The sequence below is a fragment of the Peromyscus maniculatus genome, chromosome 2 (genome assembly GCF_049852395.1).
Source record: "Peromyscus maniculatus bairdii isolate BWxNUB_F1_BW_parent chromosome 2, HU_Pman_BW_mat_3.1, whole genome shotgun sequence".
In the NCBI taxonomy this organism is placed as follows: Eukaryota; Metazoa; Chordata; class Mammalia; order Rodentia; family Cricetidae; genus Peromyscus; species Peromyscus maniculatus.
This window is the reverse complement of record NC_134853.1, coordinates 173520529-173536153: the sequence shown is the minus strand read 5'-3', so window position 1 is coordinate 173536153 and position 15625 is coordinate 173520529. Positions and strand designations below refer to the sequence as shown.

The 15625-nt window shown below is 52.2% G+C and overlaps 1 protein-coding gene across 10 annotated transcripts in view; it reads left to right on the top strand.

Annotated features, from left to right (window-relative positions):
* Agrn (agrin) overlaps positions 1 to 15625 on the top strand; it is a 32919-nt gene that overhangs the window by 15372 nt on the left and 1922 nt on the right. For 2 of the 10 annotated variants that reach the window (XM_015985985.3, XM_015985988.3), the window contains 35 exons: positions 2835 to 3050; positions 3126 to 3350; positions 3444 to 3668; positions 3836 to 4042; positions 5027 to 5245; positions 5318 to 5512; positions 5597 to 5797; positions 5880 to 6028; positions 6114 to 6219; positions 7228 to 7344; positions 7426 to 7590; positions 7719 to 7862; positions 7952 to 8076; positions 8154 to 8259; positions 8347 to 8679; positions 8784 to 8921; positions 9350 to 9477; positions 9592 to 9706; positions 9786 to 9905; positions 10019 to 10342; positions 10441 to 10633; positions 10812 to 11027; positions 11417 to 11646; positions 11737 to 11871; positions 12040 to 12139; positions 12224 to 12388; positions 12566 to 12677; positions 12891 to 12902; positions 13128 to 13244; positions 13360 to 13552; positions 13636 to 13723; positions 13908 to 13931; positions 14670 to 14702; positions 14977 to 15201; positions 15476 to 15579. In XM_015985985.3, the coding sequence (XP_015841471.1) occupies positions 2835 to 3050; positions 3126 to 3350; positions 3444 to 3668; positions 3836 to 4042; positions 5027 to 5245; positions 5318 to 5512; positions 5597 to 5797; positions 5880 to 6028; positions 6114 to 6219; positions 7228 to 7344; positions 7426 to 7590; positions 7719 to 7862; positions 7952 to 8076; positions 8154 to 8259; positions 8347 to 8679; positions 8784 to 8921; positions 9350 to 9477; positions 9592 to 9706; positions 9786 to 9905; positions 10019 to 10342; positions 10441 to 10633; positions 10812 to 11027; positions 11417 to 11646; positions 11737 to 11871; positions 12040 to 12139; positions 12224 to 12388; positions 12566 to 12677; positions 12891 to 12902; positions 13128 to 13244; positions 13360 to 13552; positions 13636 to 13723; positions 13908 to 13931; positions 14670 to 14702; positions 14977 to 15201; positions 15476 to 15579 (5505 nt within the window). Of the gene's footprint in view, positions 1 to 2834; positions 3051 to 3125; positions 3351 to 3443; positions 3669 to 3835; positions 4043 to 5026; positions 5246 to 5317; positions 5513 to 5596; positions 5798 to 5879; positions 6029 to 6113; positions 6220 to 7227; positions 7345 to 7425; positions 7591 to 7718; positions 7863 to 7951; positions 8077 to 8153; positions 8260 to 8346; positions 8680 to 8783; positions 8922 to 9349; positions 9478 to 9591; positions 9707 to 9785; positions 9906 to 10018; positions 10343 to 10440; positions 10634 to 10811; positions 11028 to 11416; positions 11647 to 11736; positions 11872 to 12039; positions 12140 to 12223; positions 12389 to 12565; positions 12678 to 12890; positions 12903 to 13127; positions 13245 to 13359; positions 13553 to 13635; positions 13724 to 13907; positions 13932 to 14602; positions 14703 to 14976; positions 15202 to 15475; positions 15580 to 15625 lie in introns of those variants that run through there. The other 8 variants (XM_042272369.2, XM_015985989.3, XM_042272366.2 and 5 more) reach the window with 7 other exon arrangements.

The following is a 15625-nucleotide window of genomic DNA, read 5'->3' as shown; positions in this document are numbered from 1 at the left end:
TGCACTCTGGAGGCAGAGACAGGCATATCTCTGAGTTCAAGGCCAGCCTGGTCTACAGAGAGAATTCCAGGACAGCCAAGATTACAAAGAAACCTTGTCTCAAAAAAACAAAACAAAACAAAACACAGAAACTTGTCGTGACCATGGATGGTAGTGTGCACTTTTTTTTGTTTGTTTGTTTTGTTTTTCGAGACAGTTTTTCTGTGTGACAGTCCTGGCTGTCCTGGAACTTGCTCTGTAGACCAGGCTAGCCTCTAACTCACAGAGGTCCTCCTGCCTCTGCCTCCAAGCACTGGGATTAGGTGGTGTGCATTTTTAACCCCAGCACTCAGGAGGCAAAGGCAGGTGGATCACTGAGTGTGAGACCATCCTGATCTACAGAGCAAGTTCCAGGACAGCCAGGGCTATAGAGAGAAACCCTGTCTCAAAAAAAAAAAGAAAAAAAAAAAAAAAGAAAAGAAAAGAAAAAAAGAAAGAAAGAAAAGAAAAGAAAAGAAAAAGAAAAAAGAAAAGAAAATTGTCTTGAGCTTTTATGATCTCTTGGTCCTGTGGGTAAGGGATACACTTAAACTTCAATAAAGCAGGTATCACCGTGGGTTAAGGGATAATTCTTCTTTCTTGTTGTTTTGTTGAGATAGAATCTTACATTTGTAGAGCTATATGTGGGTCTTGGTGGGTGAAGAAATGAATAGCTGCCCTTGGCTGTGGGTTTGAGACCTGGGAGAGATTGGCTAGGCCAGGTAATCCAATAGAGAGGCCCAAGAAGTATAGACACTATCAGTCAGCCAAAGACCTGGGTGCCAGGCACAGACCCAGAGATTGGACCTAGGGACACCTTGGTCAGCAGCTAAAGAGTGCAGCCATCGAGCATCAGCTCAGCCTCAGAAAGTACTTATTGAATTTGGTATGAGACCTTGAGGTGACTTAAGTAAGAGAAGGCCAAATTTGAGGATGGTACAATAGAGAGAGAGGTGTTGGCCAGGCATGAAAAGAGACCACTGGTGAACGAAATATATGTTTATTTTGAGCCAAGACAGGGAAGGCTGTTGGTACTGACAACCCTGCTATCATATGCTCTTCTCAGTACTTGTTGGGGCCCCTTCTCTTACGTTTTGCAGACATTGGCAAATCATAGCTCTGGGAGTAGGTACTTACTGTCCCCATCTACAGAAAGGGAAGGGGCCACCAAGGCACAGTGTGGGAACGACTGGCTCTAAGCTGAGGAGGGTAAGCACAAACACAAAAAGCCATAGTGAAGGCAGGCAGAGGTTCCTATGATTTTACCCTTCCCTGGTGGAGGCAAGGCTACACAACAAGGGAGGCTGGGTAGCACATTGCTGTGGCTGTCCACATGCACCCTGTCCTCCTCAGAGATATCCAAGACTGCTTCTGGTTAATTTCTGAGCGTGATATGAGGTGGTGACAATTACACCTGATTCAACACTTAGTAGATCTAGGTAGCTGTAGCCCCTAAGAGGCCTGCCCACCTCATGGTTCATCTTCTCAGAGGGTTTCAGCCCCAATGCTGTGCTTAGGAAGGCTTCCCCAATGGGTATCTGAACTTTGAATGTACCAGTGTCCACTTTACTTGTGGGATTAATGAACAACACCTGGCCCTTCCCCGAGCCAGTTAGGCTGCTGAAGAGGTTCAGCAACAATGCGTGGGCTGGACATTTGTAACACTGAGACTACAATGTTAGAAAACTCTTGTGTGAATGGGTGTGTGGGGCTGAATATAGGAGGCAGTTGCACTAGGACAAGATTCAGGACTTGAATGAGGACATTTTCTGAAGTAAGGGCCCAGAAGGACAAAAGGGAGGTACCTGTGTGATCCCAAAGAGACCTGTGACACTGCCAACTTGAGTCTGGGTGGTAAGTATTAAAGGATTATAAATGGGAGAAGCTGACTGTGGGGGCCTTGGAAGGTGAGGGGAGTAAACAGAGACAAAGAGTTTGAGGGAGAAAAGAGTAGAAACAGTACAGATTGGGGCAGGGCAGGACATTGTACTTGTGCAGGTGAGAAAGAACTTTAGAGAGGTGGTGGGGAAGGAGCAAAGAAAGAAGAAAAAGGTGCATGTGGAAGGTGATTCCAGACTCCTAGTAGTACATTGTGCCCATTAGACCCTGAGGAAAGTGAATGAGGTTGGGGGTTCTCAGAAGGTTGTGGAGGTGGTCCTTACTGGGAGGTAGCAGGAGTCAGCTGGAGACAGAAGCAACCCTCAAGAAAGAAACCCAAGATGAGGTTAGTCTGAGTTTTGTGAAGTAAAAACAGACAGATCTAACACCCATAGCCAGCTTCCTTCATTCACACCTCTCAATCTCCTCAAGTTAGCAGTAGCAAGGCTCTCTGAGATTTCATAGACACCTCAGTATATGCCCTCACCCAGATCCTTCAAGGTCCTTCCAGCTCAACCTCAGGAACCCACCCACACTGGAACTGAGCACTGAGGCTTATGTGAATGAAGCTAAGGTATTCATAGCTGGGGCCCTTCCGCTGTGTGTTAGAGTCCATGGAGGTGTGCTGGGAGTGAATGCTTTGTCCTACTGTTGGGACATGAACTCTCTACAGTGGTAGAGTATAAGGTGAGGGAAGCTGCTCTCCCATGAGGGAAGGTTCCAGAAGCCTTCCAGAGTGGGGTTGAGCATGTGCATTGATGGCTATCAGTTGTAGGATGTAGGTGCTTATGTGTTTGAGGTGAACTCAGTCATGTGAATACTTAAATAGGGATCTTCCTATGAGATTTGGGCACAAACAGAATGTGATGGGTGTGTGCACCTAGGAACAATTCCTGGCCAGCCTGCTTCTGAATACCCTTCTTCTGGTCTAAACTCAGTATGCAGGGGAATGTTATGTGGCTTTGGTGCTGTATGTGAACCCAGTGTTGAGGATCCAAGCCAGGCCTCCTGTGTGTGCAAGAAGAATGTCTGCCCTGCTACTGTGGCTCCTGTGTGTGGTTCGGATGCCTCTACCTATAGCAACGAGTGTGAGCTACAGCGTGCACAGTGCAACCAGCAACGGCGTATCCGCCTACTTCGCCAAGGACCATGTGGTAAGTGAGTATGGGCTGTGTGTGTTGGGGGGTTGGGCGTGGAAAATCAGCATGACCTCACCTGTATACCCACAGGGTCCCGGGACCCCTGTGCCAATGTGACCTGCAGTTTTGGCAGCACCTGTGTACCCTCAGCCGATGGACAGACTGCCTCATGCCTGTGCCCTGCTACCTGCTTTGGGGCCCCTGATGGCACTGTGTGTGGCAGTGATGGTATTGACTATCCTAGTGAGTGCCAGCTGCTGCGTCATGCCTGTGCCCGCCAGGAGCACATCTTCAAGAAGTTTGACGGCCCTTGTGGTAAGCAAAGCACTCACTATATTTTGCTTCTCCCATACAAGACTCTTCTATGTGCACTGGTGACAGCCCTTAATTTCTACTCTCGGACTCTAGACCCCTGCCAGGGCAGCGTGTCGGACCTGAACCACATCTGCCGTGTGAACCCACGTACACGGCACCCAGAGATGCTTCTGCGGCCAGAGAACTGCCCTGCCAAGCACACACCTGTCTGTGGAGATGATGGGGTCACCTATGAAAATGACTGTGTCATGGGCCGTACTGGTGCAACCCGTGGCCTGCTTCTCCAGAAAGTACGCTCTGGCCAGTGCCAGCCTCGAGGTTGGTGCTCCCAGAGGACTGAGCCAGCCCTGCCACTGTGGCTCATTAGGTCCCACTTCTGTATACCTCATGTTCCTACTCACCATGTCAGGTACCCATGAGTACTCTGTACATGATAGACAGTTGGTGTGATACTCTGCCTATCTGATCTGCTTGCCTGCTCCCAGACCAGTGCCAGGAGACTTGCCAGTTCAACTCTGTGTGCCTATCCCGCCGTGGCCGTCCCCACTGCTCCTGCGATCGTGTCATCTGTGATGGTGCTTACAGGCCTGTGTGTGCCCAGGATGGGCACACATATGACAATGACTGCTGGCGCCAACAGGCTGAGTGTCGGCAACAGCTTGCCATTTCTCCCAAGCACCAGGGCCCGTGTGGTGAGCAACTTGGGATCCAGCTGGGAATAGCTGGTCTTGCATCATTCCTTGTCCCTATCATACACCATTTCCATTCCTTGTCATGTACCTCCCAGAGTCCTGGGCTGGGGTCACTTGGGGAAGGTGCTGGTATGTGGAGGCTATGAGGAGGGGAACTGGGGAACCTAGGAGATGGGACAAAGGCAGTGTGCACTTGGCCTTGCTACACCAGCAGGTCCTCTGGTTCATCATCAGTCTCCGTACTGTTCAGGGCACAGACTACTTGGGTGGGCAGGAATGGATATGGTCCTGGAGATTCCTTGCTCTGGGAACACAGTGCAGTCCCAAGCCTCTTAGAGGTAGATTGTAATTTGGGATTTGAGGGACCAGTGGAGAGGGTGGAGGAAATTGGGCAGTGGCCAGCAGGTCCCTTTGGGGCTGTGGGCCTCTTGGCCCTGCCTACCTCTGCTGTCTGTCTTGGTCAGTCCTCTGTCGATCTTTCTTTCTGCATCTGTCTCTTCTTGGTCCTTCCTTCCCTCTCGGCTCCGACTCTTGTGTCTTCCAGCCTGATCTGCTGGCAGGATGATGGGACGCGCCTGCCCGTCAGGAGCCCACAGCCCGAGGTCTGCCCCCGGCGCGGCTGCGGGGAGTGGCTTGCTACTGCCTGGCCTTCTGGTCCTCAGAGCAAGTTGACAGACACCCTCTTCCCTGTGTAGTCTGTGATTGTGGGGTATAGGGTTTTCCCACTCATGGGGGAAAAGTTTCAACCCCCATGTGCATATTATCCTAGGGCTGCTGGTGGTCCAGGGTCAGTGACCTGCTATGGACAGTCAGAAACTCATATGTCCCCATCCACCTCTGTTGTGTGTCTGTCCCTTTCTCTGCTGTGTCCTGTGCATCTAGGTCTTCCTCCACCATTCCCACCCTGGAGAGGGGCTGTTGCGTGGGAGTGGGCTTTGTCCACATCTGGAGGAGAATGTGGACTGAGTGCCACATCCTCTCCAGACCAGACCCCATCCCCATGCCATGGAGTGCAGTGTGCATTTGGGGCAATATGCACAGTGAAGAATGGGGAAGCTGTGTGTGAGTGCCAGCAGGTGTGCTCGGGTATCTACGATCCTGTGTGCGGCAATGATGGTGTCACTTATGGCAGTGTATGCGAGCTGGAATCCATGGCCTGTGCCCTCAAGCGGGAAATCCGGGTGGCCCGCAGAGGACCCTGTGGTCAGTGGTGGGCAAGTGGGTTGGGTTGGGAGGAGGCTTTTGGTCAACATGGTGATAGAGCTTCCTCCCCAGACCGATGTGGCCAGTGCCGTTTTGGATCCCTGTGCGAGATGGAGACTGGACGCTGTGTGTGCCCCTCTGAATGTGTGGCTTCAGCCCAGCCTGTATGTGGCTCTGATGGGCGCACATATGCTAGTGAATGCGAGCTGCATGTCCATGCCTGTACACACCAGATCAGCCTACATGTGGCCTCAGCTGGACACTGCCGTGAGTGGGACCAAACGGGATAGGCTTCCATGATTCCTCAATCAGGGAATCACACTTACTCCTGCTTTTTACCATCTCCTATAGAGACCTGTGGAGACACAGTTTGTGCCTTTGGGGCTGTGTGCTCAGCTGGACAGTGTGTATGTCCCCGTTGTGAGCACCCCCCACCTGGCCCTGTGTGTGGCAGTGATGGTGTTACCTACCTTAGTGCCTGTGAGCTACGAGAAGCTGCGTGTCAGCAGCAGGTACAAATTGAGGAGACCCGTGCAGGGCCATGTGAGCAGGGTAAGCTCAGGTAACTGGTGTGAGGCCCTAGACCTCAGTCTCTGATGGAGACCTCATAGATGACTGCTCTCTTTTCCTGCAGCTGAGTGTGGCTCTGGGGGCTCTGGTTCTGGGGAAGACAATGAGTGTGAGCAGGATCTATGCCGGCAGCATGGTGGTATCTGGGATGAGGACTCAGAGGATGGGCCATGTGTGTGCGACTTCAGCTGCCAGAGTGTCCTTAGAAGCCCAGTGAGTACAGAAGCTTTCTCATGGCTCCAGGATGGGTGCACTGGGGAGGGGGTCAAGGCAGTCCACATTGATCCCCTTCCTCTAGGTGTGTGGCTCAGATGGGATCACCTATAACACTGAGTGTGACCTGAAGAAGGCCAGATGTGAATCACAGCAAGAACTATATGTTGCTGCTCAGGGAGTCTGCCGTGGTGAGTGGCTGTACAAAACATACCAGCATGTGGTGGCATGTTCTATACATTTGTGCTTCTGTTTCACTGTGTGTGCTTGTTCTATGGTTCATGATAGAGATATAAGCTATGGGCATGCGCGTGTGCTTTGGTGACTTGTATTGTTGTTGATGATAATGATGGTAGCTTTGTCTTTTGTTTTCAAATTTTATTTATTTTGGTTTTCTTTTTGTTATTGTTATTATTATTTATTTATTTTGAGACAGAGTCTCTCTACATAGTCCTGGCTGGAACTAGCTATGTAGACAAGGCTGGCCTTGAATTCTTAGATCTACCTGCTTCCTGCTCCTTGGGTACTAGAATTAAAGGTGTGCACTAAACACTCAGTTTCTATGAGCCAGACTAGGTTTCCAAATGGAGGCCATAGGGAACAGGAGGGGGACCCACTAGGCACTTTAGCTCTTGTAGAAAAGAGATTGATGACAGGCTGGGAATGGTGGTACATGCCTTTAATCTCAGAGGTAGGCAGATTTCTGAGTTCCAGGCCAGCCTACAGAGTGAATTCCAGGACAGTCAGGGCTACACAGAGAAACCCTATCTCCAAGGAAGGAAGGGAGGGAGGGAAGAAGGAAGGAGACTGTGCTGATTTATGTTTGTGCATGTACACAGATGTATACGCACAGGAATAAATAATATTTAAGAGGAATGTGAATGAATGCATATGAATGTGTCTTCGTTTATGTGTACATTTATATCTGTATGTATGTTTGTGACTCCAGTAATATATATGTACATGGGGATGTGTATGTGGCTTCTTATATTTGTAGGTTTTGGGTTCTACATTTACTATATGTCTTTATATGTGATATGTTGGTTTCATCTATGACAGCCCTAGATTTTCGGTTCTCAGTGGAAATTGATGTCAAAAGGGATGAGTCATGTGGCAGAAATCACTGAGGCAGAATAACTGGGTTTAGGGTAAACATCCAGCATTACATCAAATCTGAATTCCTATGCACCTTTCCTCAGGCCCTACCTTGGCTCCATTGCTACCTATGGCCCTCCCCCACTGTGCCCAAACTCCCTATGGCTGCTGCCAAGACAATGTCACTGCTGCCCAGGGTGTAGGCTTTGCTGGCTGTCCAAGTGAGTATCTGAACCCAGCCCTGACCATGGTCTGACAGAGCTATATAAGCTCCTGTGACAAGTGCTTTCTCCTCTTGCCAGGCACCTGCCATTGCAACCCACACGGCTCCTATAGTGGCACCTGTGACCCAGCTACAGGCCAGTGCTCCTGCCGACCAGGTGTGGGAGGCCTCAGGTGTGATCGCTGTGAGCCTGGCTTCTGGAACTTCCGTGGCATTGTCACTGATGGTCATAGTGGTTGCACTCGTGAGTAACAAAGCTCCTGCCTGTCCACCCCATCACTGCTCATGTCTTGGCTTGACCAATACCTGGTAGGGTTCTGGGGCACGAGGGAGCCTATCTAAAGTATAGATTCTTCCCTCCCACTCCCCCAGCCTGTAGCTGTGACCCTCGAGGTGCCGTGAGAGATGACTGTGAGCAGATGACTGGACTGTGTTCCTGTAGACCTGGTGTGGCTGGTCCCAAGTGTGGGCAGTGTCCAGATGGTCAAGCCCTAGGCCAAATGGGCTGTGAAGCAGGTAAGGGCAGGGACTGGTGCTGACCCCAGGACTCCCATTGCTGAGGGTGGGAGTACCTGAGTTGGAAGGGATCTTTCATGCCTACCCAGATTCCATGACACCTGTGACTTGTATGGAGATACACTGTGAGTTTGGTGCCTCCTGCGTAGAGGAGGCTGGTTTTGCCCACTGTGTCTGCCCAGCTCTCACATGTCCAGAGGCTAACTCTACCAAGGTAAGGAGTGAAATATATATATGGAGAGTGATGGGGGTGAGGAGGCCTTTCCCAAGCATCCTTTTCCTGTACCCCAGGTCTGTGGATCAGATGGTGTCACATATGGCAATGAATGCCAGCTGAAGACTATTGCCTGTCGCCAAGGCCTAGACATCTCCATTCAGAGTCTTGGCCCATGCCAGGGTAAGGACCTGGAACAACTACCTAGAACAAACCAGAAGGACTTGATTCTGTCCTGGCTCCAGCCCCTAACATCCCTCTTTTTTGCAGAGATTGTTGTTCCTGGAGCTTCCCCAGCATCTGCATCTATGACCACCCCAAGGCATGTTCTGAGCAAGGCACTACCATCCCCCAACAGTGGCCTTCCTCTGGCTCCCAGTAGTACCATCCATGATTGGCCCACCCCACTACCCACATCACGACCTCAGACTACAGTCAGCATCCCCAGGAGCACTGCATGGCCTGTACTGACTGTGCCTCCAACAGCACCCACTGATGTAACCAGTCTTGCCACATCAATCTTCAGCGAATCTGGCAGCACCAATGGGAGTGGCGACGAGGAGCTGAGCGGAGATGAGGAGGCCAGTGGGGGCGGGTCTGGGGGTGAGCAGGGCCTCAGGGGCATGTGGGCAGGTCTGAGGGTGATGTGGGGGTAGAGCCCAAGAGTGGCTCCTACCCAGGGCTGTGCTTAGACTCCATTTCCCCAGGACTGGAGCCCCCTGTGGGCAGCATTGTGGTGACCCATGGGCCACCCATTGAGAGGGCTTCCTGCTACAACTCACCTTTGGGCTGCTGTTCAGATGGCAAGACACCCTCACTGGACTCAGAAGGCTCCAACTGTCCTGGTAAGTGGACAGTGGGGAAGGGTGTGAGCTTGAGGAACAGCGTAGATGCACCAGGAGTAGTACTGTCTTCATCTTGTGGCAGCAGGTTGGTATAAGGTTATAATATTCTGGCTCCAGCACTGGAGAGTGTCAGGGTTTGGAGATTTGGCACACACATGCACTCTGGTCTCAGCCATTGAATATGCGTTTGTGCCAAGGACCCTATACCTAACCCATCTTTCTCCTTGCAAGCCAGCTTGGGGCACCTGCTCCTAGGAATTGCCTGGTAACTGACACCAGCCCTACCCTGGGGTCCCCACTCACTAACCCCATGGTCATCTGACTAACATCCCTGCTCTGTACCCCACATGGCTTGCTGTGGGGCTTGCTTCTGTGGCTGCTAGGAGGCGAGATGATATTGGCAGGGCCTCACTGCCCCTCCCCCACAGCTACCAAGGCATTCCAGGGAGTGCTGGAGCTTGAGGGGGTCGAGGGACAGGAGCTGTTCTACACACCTGAGATGGCTGACCCCAAGTCAGAGTTGTTTGGGGAGACTGCAAGGAGCATTGAAAGCACGGTATGAGGGTTTGTGGAGTGCCCATCAGGACAGACCCAGATGACTGGCTCAAGTGAACCAATCTTAACTGGGTTTAGACAGTACCTACTGCCCTCACTCAACACCTACCCACAGCTGGACGACCTATTCCGGAATTCAGATGTCAAGAAGGACTTCTGGAGTGTCCACCTACGGGACCTGGGGCCTGGCAAATTAGTCCGTGCCATTGTGGATGTTCACTTTGACCCTAGTAAGCCCATTTCCCTTATGGGAGATATGGATATGGACTGTATGGAACCAGGTCATACTCAGGACTCTCTCCTCCTTAGCCACAGCCTTCCAGGCACCAGATGTAGGCCGGGCCCTGCTCCGACAGATCCAGGTATCCAGACCATGGGCCCTGGTGGTGAGAAGGCCTCTGCAGGAGCATGTGCGATTCTTGGACTTTGGTGAGTGCCAGGTTAGACCTCATCTTGCCTGTCCTCTCTAGCCTCCATACCTCAACAATACTTTGCATGTCCTGTGCCCTTCATATGTACCTAACAGTTATCTTTCTCTGCAGACTGGTTCCCCACTTTCTTTACGGGAGCTGCCACAGCCAGAGCCACCACTGTGAGCCGACTGCTAGCCTCTGCTGTCACTCCACGAGTCTACCCCAGTCACACCAGCTGGCCTATTGGCAGAACCACAGCACCACTAACCACACGCCGGCCACCTACAACTGCCCCTAGCACTGACCAGCCTCAGACCCCAGGCCCTCAACAGCCCCCAAAGTCCTGTGATTCCCAACCTTGCCTCCATGGAGGCACCTGCCAGGACCAGGATTCTGGCAAGGGCTTCACCTGCAGCTGCACTGTAGGCAGGGGTGGCACTGTCTGTGAGGAGGGTAAGGTTACTCAATGCTGGAGGGCTTAGGGATAATGGCCAGAGGGTGAAGCAGAGTCTCAGGCACTCCTCTAGCTTAGCTCTATCTGTTCCCTGCAGTACAATTCCCCTCTGTGCCAGCTTTTGAGGGCCACTCCTTCTTGGCATTCCCCACCCTCCGGGCCTACCACACACTACGTCTGGCATTGGAATTCCGGGCACTGGAGACTAAGGGACTACTACTCTACAATGGAAATGCACATGGCAAAGACTTCCTGGCTCTGGCTCTGCTGGATGGACATGTACAGTTCAGGTGGGCATGGTGGATGGGTAGTCCATGGGCATGGCTTCTGTAGGTCAGATGGACTGTATGGTGGCAGAGACCAATCCAGACCTTCTAAATCTACAGGGGTAAAGTCTTGGGTGAGATGATGTAGCCCAGGCTTATGGTAGGCCTGGACAACATCCTAAACACCTGCTCTCATGTCCAGGTTTGACACAGGCTCAGGGCCGGCAATACTAACGAGCTCAGTGCCGGTGGAACCAGGACGATGGCACCGCCTAGAATTGTCACGGCATTGGCGGCAGGGCACACTTTCTGTGGATGGCGAGACTCCTGTTTTGGGTGAAAGTCCCAGTGGCACTGATGGCCTCAACTTGGACACAAATCTCTTTGTGGGTGGTGTCCCAGAAGAACAGGCTGCCATGTGAGCAGGAATAAGCTGGGGGCTGGCTGGGCCCCTGGTCTCTGACTTTGGGTAACAAATGATGGGTGACAGGCATGAGTGTGGATGGTAGCTATGACTTTGACCTCAACCCAGCCTCTGACCCTCCACCAGTTCCTACTGTGCTATCTGTGGTAGCAAGCCTTTGATGGGACCTCTGAAGATGGCTAGCCCTGACCTTCAGCCCTGACCCTTGACCCTCAACCCTTCCTCCTGATTCTGTCTTGTTTATGGATCTGGCCACCCTGTGAACACAATAAAGAGAGTAGGCATAGGGGCGCCCATGATCCCTAGCCCTAGTTTATGGGGCATGTTAGTATTACAACTGATTGGTAAAGGATGCCTCTGACTCTGACCTCTCCTGGTGTTAGGGTGCTTGATCGGACCTCTGTGGGCATCGGCCTGAAAGGATGCATTCGTATGCTGGACATCAACAACCAGCAGCTGGAGCTTAGCAACTGGAAGGGCGCTGTGGTCCTAAGCTCTGGTGTGGGAGAATGTGGAAACCACCCCTGCTTGCCTAGCCCCTGCCATGGTGGGGCCCTGTGCCAGGCACTGGAGGCTGGCATGTTCCTTTGTCAGTGCCCACCTGGCCGATTTGGTGAGAACTAGCCTGGTGCCTGGGAAGGTATTTAGGTGTTGTGGGAAGAGTCTTATGTTTCTCTGGAACCCCTACCCAATCTTCCCTCAGGCCCGACTTGTGCAGATGAAAAGAGCCCCTGCCAGCCAAATCCCTGCCATGGGGCAGCCCCCTGCCGTGTGCTTTCCAGGGGTGGGGCCAAGTGTGAGTGCCCCCTGGGACGAAGAGGTGCCTTCTGCCAGATAGGTAAGGTCAAAGAGATGCGGGGGAAAGATGAGGGGTTATGGTCAAATTCCTGGGTTGATTTGGGGTCTGGTGTACCATCTAGTTAGGGTTGAATTACAATCACTTAGACACAGCAATAGGGAAACCAGAGACTGCAATTTTGTTTGACGTCTGTTTGGCCCTTCCTAGTCCTAGAGACTGGTGCTGGCTCCCGGCCCTTCCTGGCTGACTTTAGTGGCTTCTCCTACCTGGAACTAAAAGGCCTGCACACCTTCGAGAGAGACCTGGGGTTAGTAGGGCAGGAGGATTAAGGGAAGGGAGCCAGCCTGATGAGGAGACAGTGATACACTCCCACAACCCCACATGACACCAGGGAGAAGATGGCACTGGAGATGGTGTTCTTGGCTCGTGGGGCCAGTGGCTTACTCCTCTACAATGGGCAAAAGACAGATGGCAAGGGGGACTTTGTGTCCCTGGCCCTGCATAACCAGCACCTGGAGTTCCGCTATGACCTTGGCAAGGGGGCTGCAGTCATCAGGTGGGCATATGGGAACTAGACTGGGCATTACCCAGGGTTGTCTCTGGACCATCTGCACAGATCACAAGGAGGACCTAAAGGATTGTCCTGAGGTTGGGATGTCAGTACATATACCAGGAATATATGACTTGGGCCCTGGGTGAACAGAGCCCACAACCTACTCCTACCTTTTTGCAGGAGCAAGGAGCCCATAGCCCTGGGCACCTGGATCAAGGTATCCCTGGAACGAAATGGCCGCAAAGGTGCCCTTCAAGTAGGCGATGGGCCCCGAGTGCTAGGGGAGTCTCCGGTGAGTGTCCAGGGCATGAGGAAGGCCCAGATATCCCACACCCTATTCCCACCACTTCCCTTCCTCCTCTCTGGTGGCTTTATAGCCCCCCGATAGGCACCTCTCACATAACTGTTTTCTCTGTCTGCCCTGTGCCTCGGTCTCTCTCCTTTCTGCCCCCACTGCTCTCTGGCTCTTGCTCTGCAACCCCCCCACCTGCTCTCCGGATGTCAGAAATCCCGCAAGGTATTGTTGGCCTCTTACCCAACTCATCATCTCTTGTACCCATTCCTAGAGTAGCCCTTTCCCACTAAGGTCCACGTCTGCCATTTCTGTGTGATTAATGCTGCCTCCTAGATAGTGAGGGGTAGATGTGGGGCATCAAGCAATTGGGCATATTGACCTGGGACTTGGCCTACTCTGGTCCAGTGGGTGGATCATACATGACCTTTTGTCCCATGCCTCCTATAGGTGCCTCACACAATGCTCAACCTCAAGGAGCCCCTCTATGTTGGAGGAGCTCCTGACTTCAGCAAGCTGGCCCGGGGAGCTGCAGTGTCTTCTGGCTTTGATGGTGCCATCCAGCTGGTATGGGGGCGGGTACCAGCCAGGGTTCTCCACAGTGGGATGGAGAAGGGCCATTGTATGTCTCGTCAGAGAAGGTAGCAGATATGACAAAGACACTCCCTTCTCTCCTCTTCAGGTGTCTCTAAGCGGCCACCAGCTGCTGACTCAGGAGCATGTATTGCGGGCAGTGGACATCTCACCTTTTGCAGACCACCCTTGTACCCAGGCCTCAGGCAACCCCTGCCTTAATGGGGGTTCATGTATCCCAAGGGAAGCCACTTATGAATGCCTGTGTCCTGGGGGCTTCTCTGGGCTGCACTGCGAGAAGGGTGAGCACTGGCAGCCCAGGGCTGAGACTTGACATGGCCTGGAGATCTCATCTGAGGCCCATTTCATCCCATCTGTCTCCCAGGGCTAGTTGAGAAGTCAGTGGGGGACCTAGAAACACTGGCCTTTGATGGGCGGACCTACATCGAATACCTCAATGCTGTGATTGAGAGGTAACGTGCAGTCAGGAGCCAGGCACTCCCTCCACTCTCAGCTGTCTTGTCTGGTCCTGTCTGTGCATGCCATTCAGGGTAGAGGTGTTAGATTCTCCATACCCTCTCAGCTCTGGCCAGGAGGGAAGGCCTAGAATCTACCCTACCCCTTCGTTCTCACTATCTCTGTCTCTTTGTTTGCAAGCGAGCTGACCAATGAGATTCCACCGTAAGTAGGCCCTTGGCTCTACTCATACCTTGGCATTCATTCATGTCCATGCTTTGCTCCTAGCATTACGATCTTGAGCCCCACTAAAGGTGGAATTTCTACCGTGGATGGAGGATGGGGTTGAGGCCTGTTTACATACTGTCAGGCCCAGCTTCCTACCTTGGAAATGGTCAGTCCTCTTCCCAGGTTATACCTGCCAAGGGCCATCACCCACCACTGAGGCCCAGTGCAAGTGTGATTTTTGTGCTTGTGTATACACGTATACATGTTTCTATGTGTAGTACTTGGGTATGTATCTGATTTGTGGGTATATATATGTGTACTGTATCTACCTACATATGCCCATATGTGCATGCAACATACACGTGTGAATGTGAGTTTGTGCAGATGTGTGTACATGTATGCAAATATGTGGTGTGTGTGTGTTTGTGTGCGCGTGCGTGCACAGACACAGTCATGTATGTGCTAGGGCATCTCCACGGCTGCTGCCATCAGAAGAGCCTTTGTGTCCATTCCATGTCACCAATGCCTCACTCCTTGAATTACCCACTAGGGCATGTGCCCAACATATGCATTACATAAAGGTCACTGCCAAGGCCGTTTGTGGGAAGGGCCATTGATACCCTGGAGTTATGCTTGCTCTTCCTCTCATCTGCACATGTTGACAAAAGGAATTTTGGCCTACATTCAGCCTGTCTTGTCTCCTGCTTACCGCTTCCCTCTCTTCCTGCTTCTAAGCCCTGAAACTCTGGATTCCGGGGCCCTTTTCAGGTAAGCACATGGCAGGACCTGAGAGACCTAGCACATTACCTTGCCATGTGCCTGCCTCTTGTCTGCCACCTCTCCGATCAACTTTGTCTAGTTGACCATGTCTTCCCTCTCTCCTTTGTCCCCCTGCCCACCCAGCTGCCTGGGTCTGATCACCAGCTTTTGATTTCTGTGGCAATAGCTTAAGCTTTTGTGCTGTAACTAACACCTACACCTACCCCACTTCCATCACCTACCACCCTTCTGGAAGCCCTTGACCCATCCTTTCACTTTTCAGTGAGAAGGCACTACAGAGCAACCACTTTGAACTGAGCTTGCGCACTGAGGCCACTCAGGGGCTAGTACTGTGGAGTGGCAAAGCCACAGAACGTGCAGACTATGTGGCTCTGGCCATTGTGGATGGACACCTGCAGCTGAGCTATGACTTAGGTTCCCAACCAGTTGTGCTGCGCTCCACTGTGAAGGTCAATACCAACCGCTGGCTTCGAGTCAGGGCTCACAGGTCAGTGGAGCCCACTGAGAATAACAGCTGAACTTGCTTAGCTGGGTCATACCCAGTCACTCATGGTCACTAGCAGCTCAAGGTATTTTGTGAGAAGGGGAGGAGGAAGCAACAAAAAGACAGGAGAAGCAATCAACCACTGGCCCCCGGGAGAACATGGAGTGTCATTCCCAGGGTGTTGTATCTGCAAGGCATGTGATAGAGAAAATGTGGGGCATAGGTCCTAGATGAGGGAGGGGGAGCTCTTGACAGCTTTGCCCTACCCATCCCCTAGGGAACAGAGGGAAGGTTCTCTTCAGGTGGGCAATGAAGCCCCTGTGACTGGCTCTTCCCCGTTGGGTGCCACACAACTGGACACAGATGGAGCCCTGTGGCTTGGTGAGTGTTTGGAGGTGGCCGGGGAGGAGATACCCAAGGTTCCCAA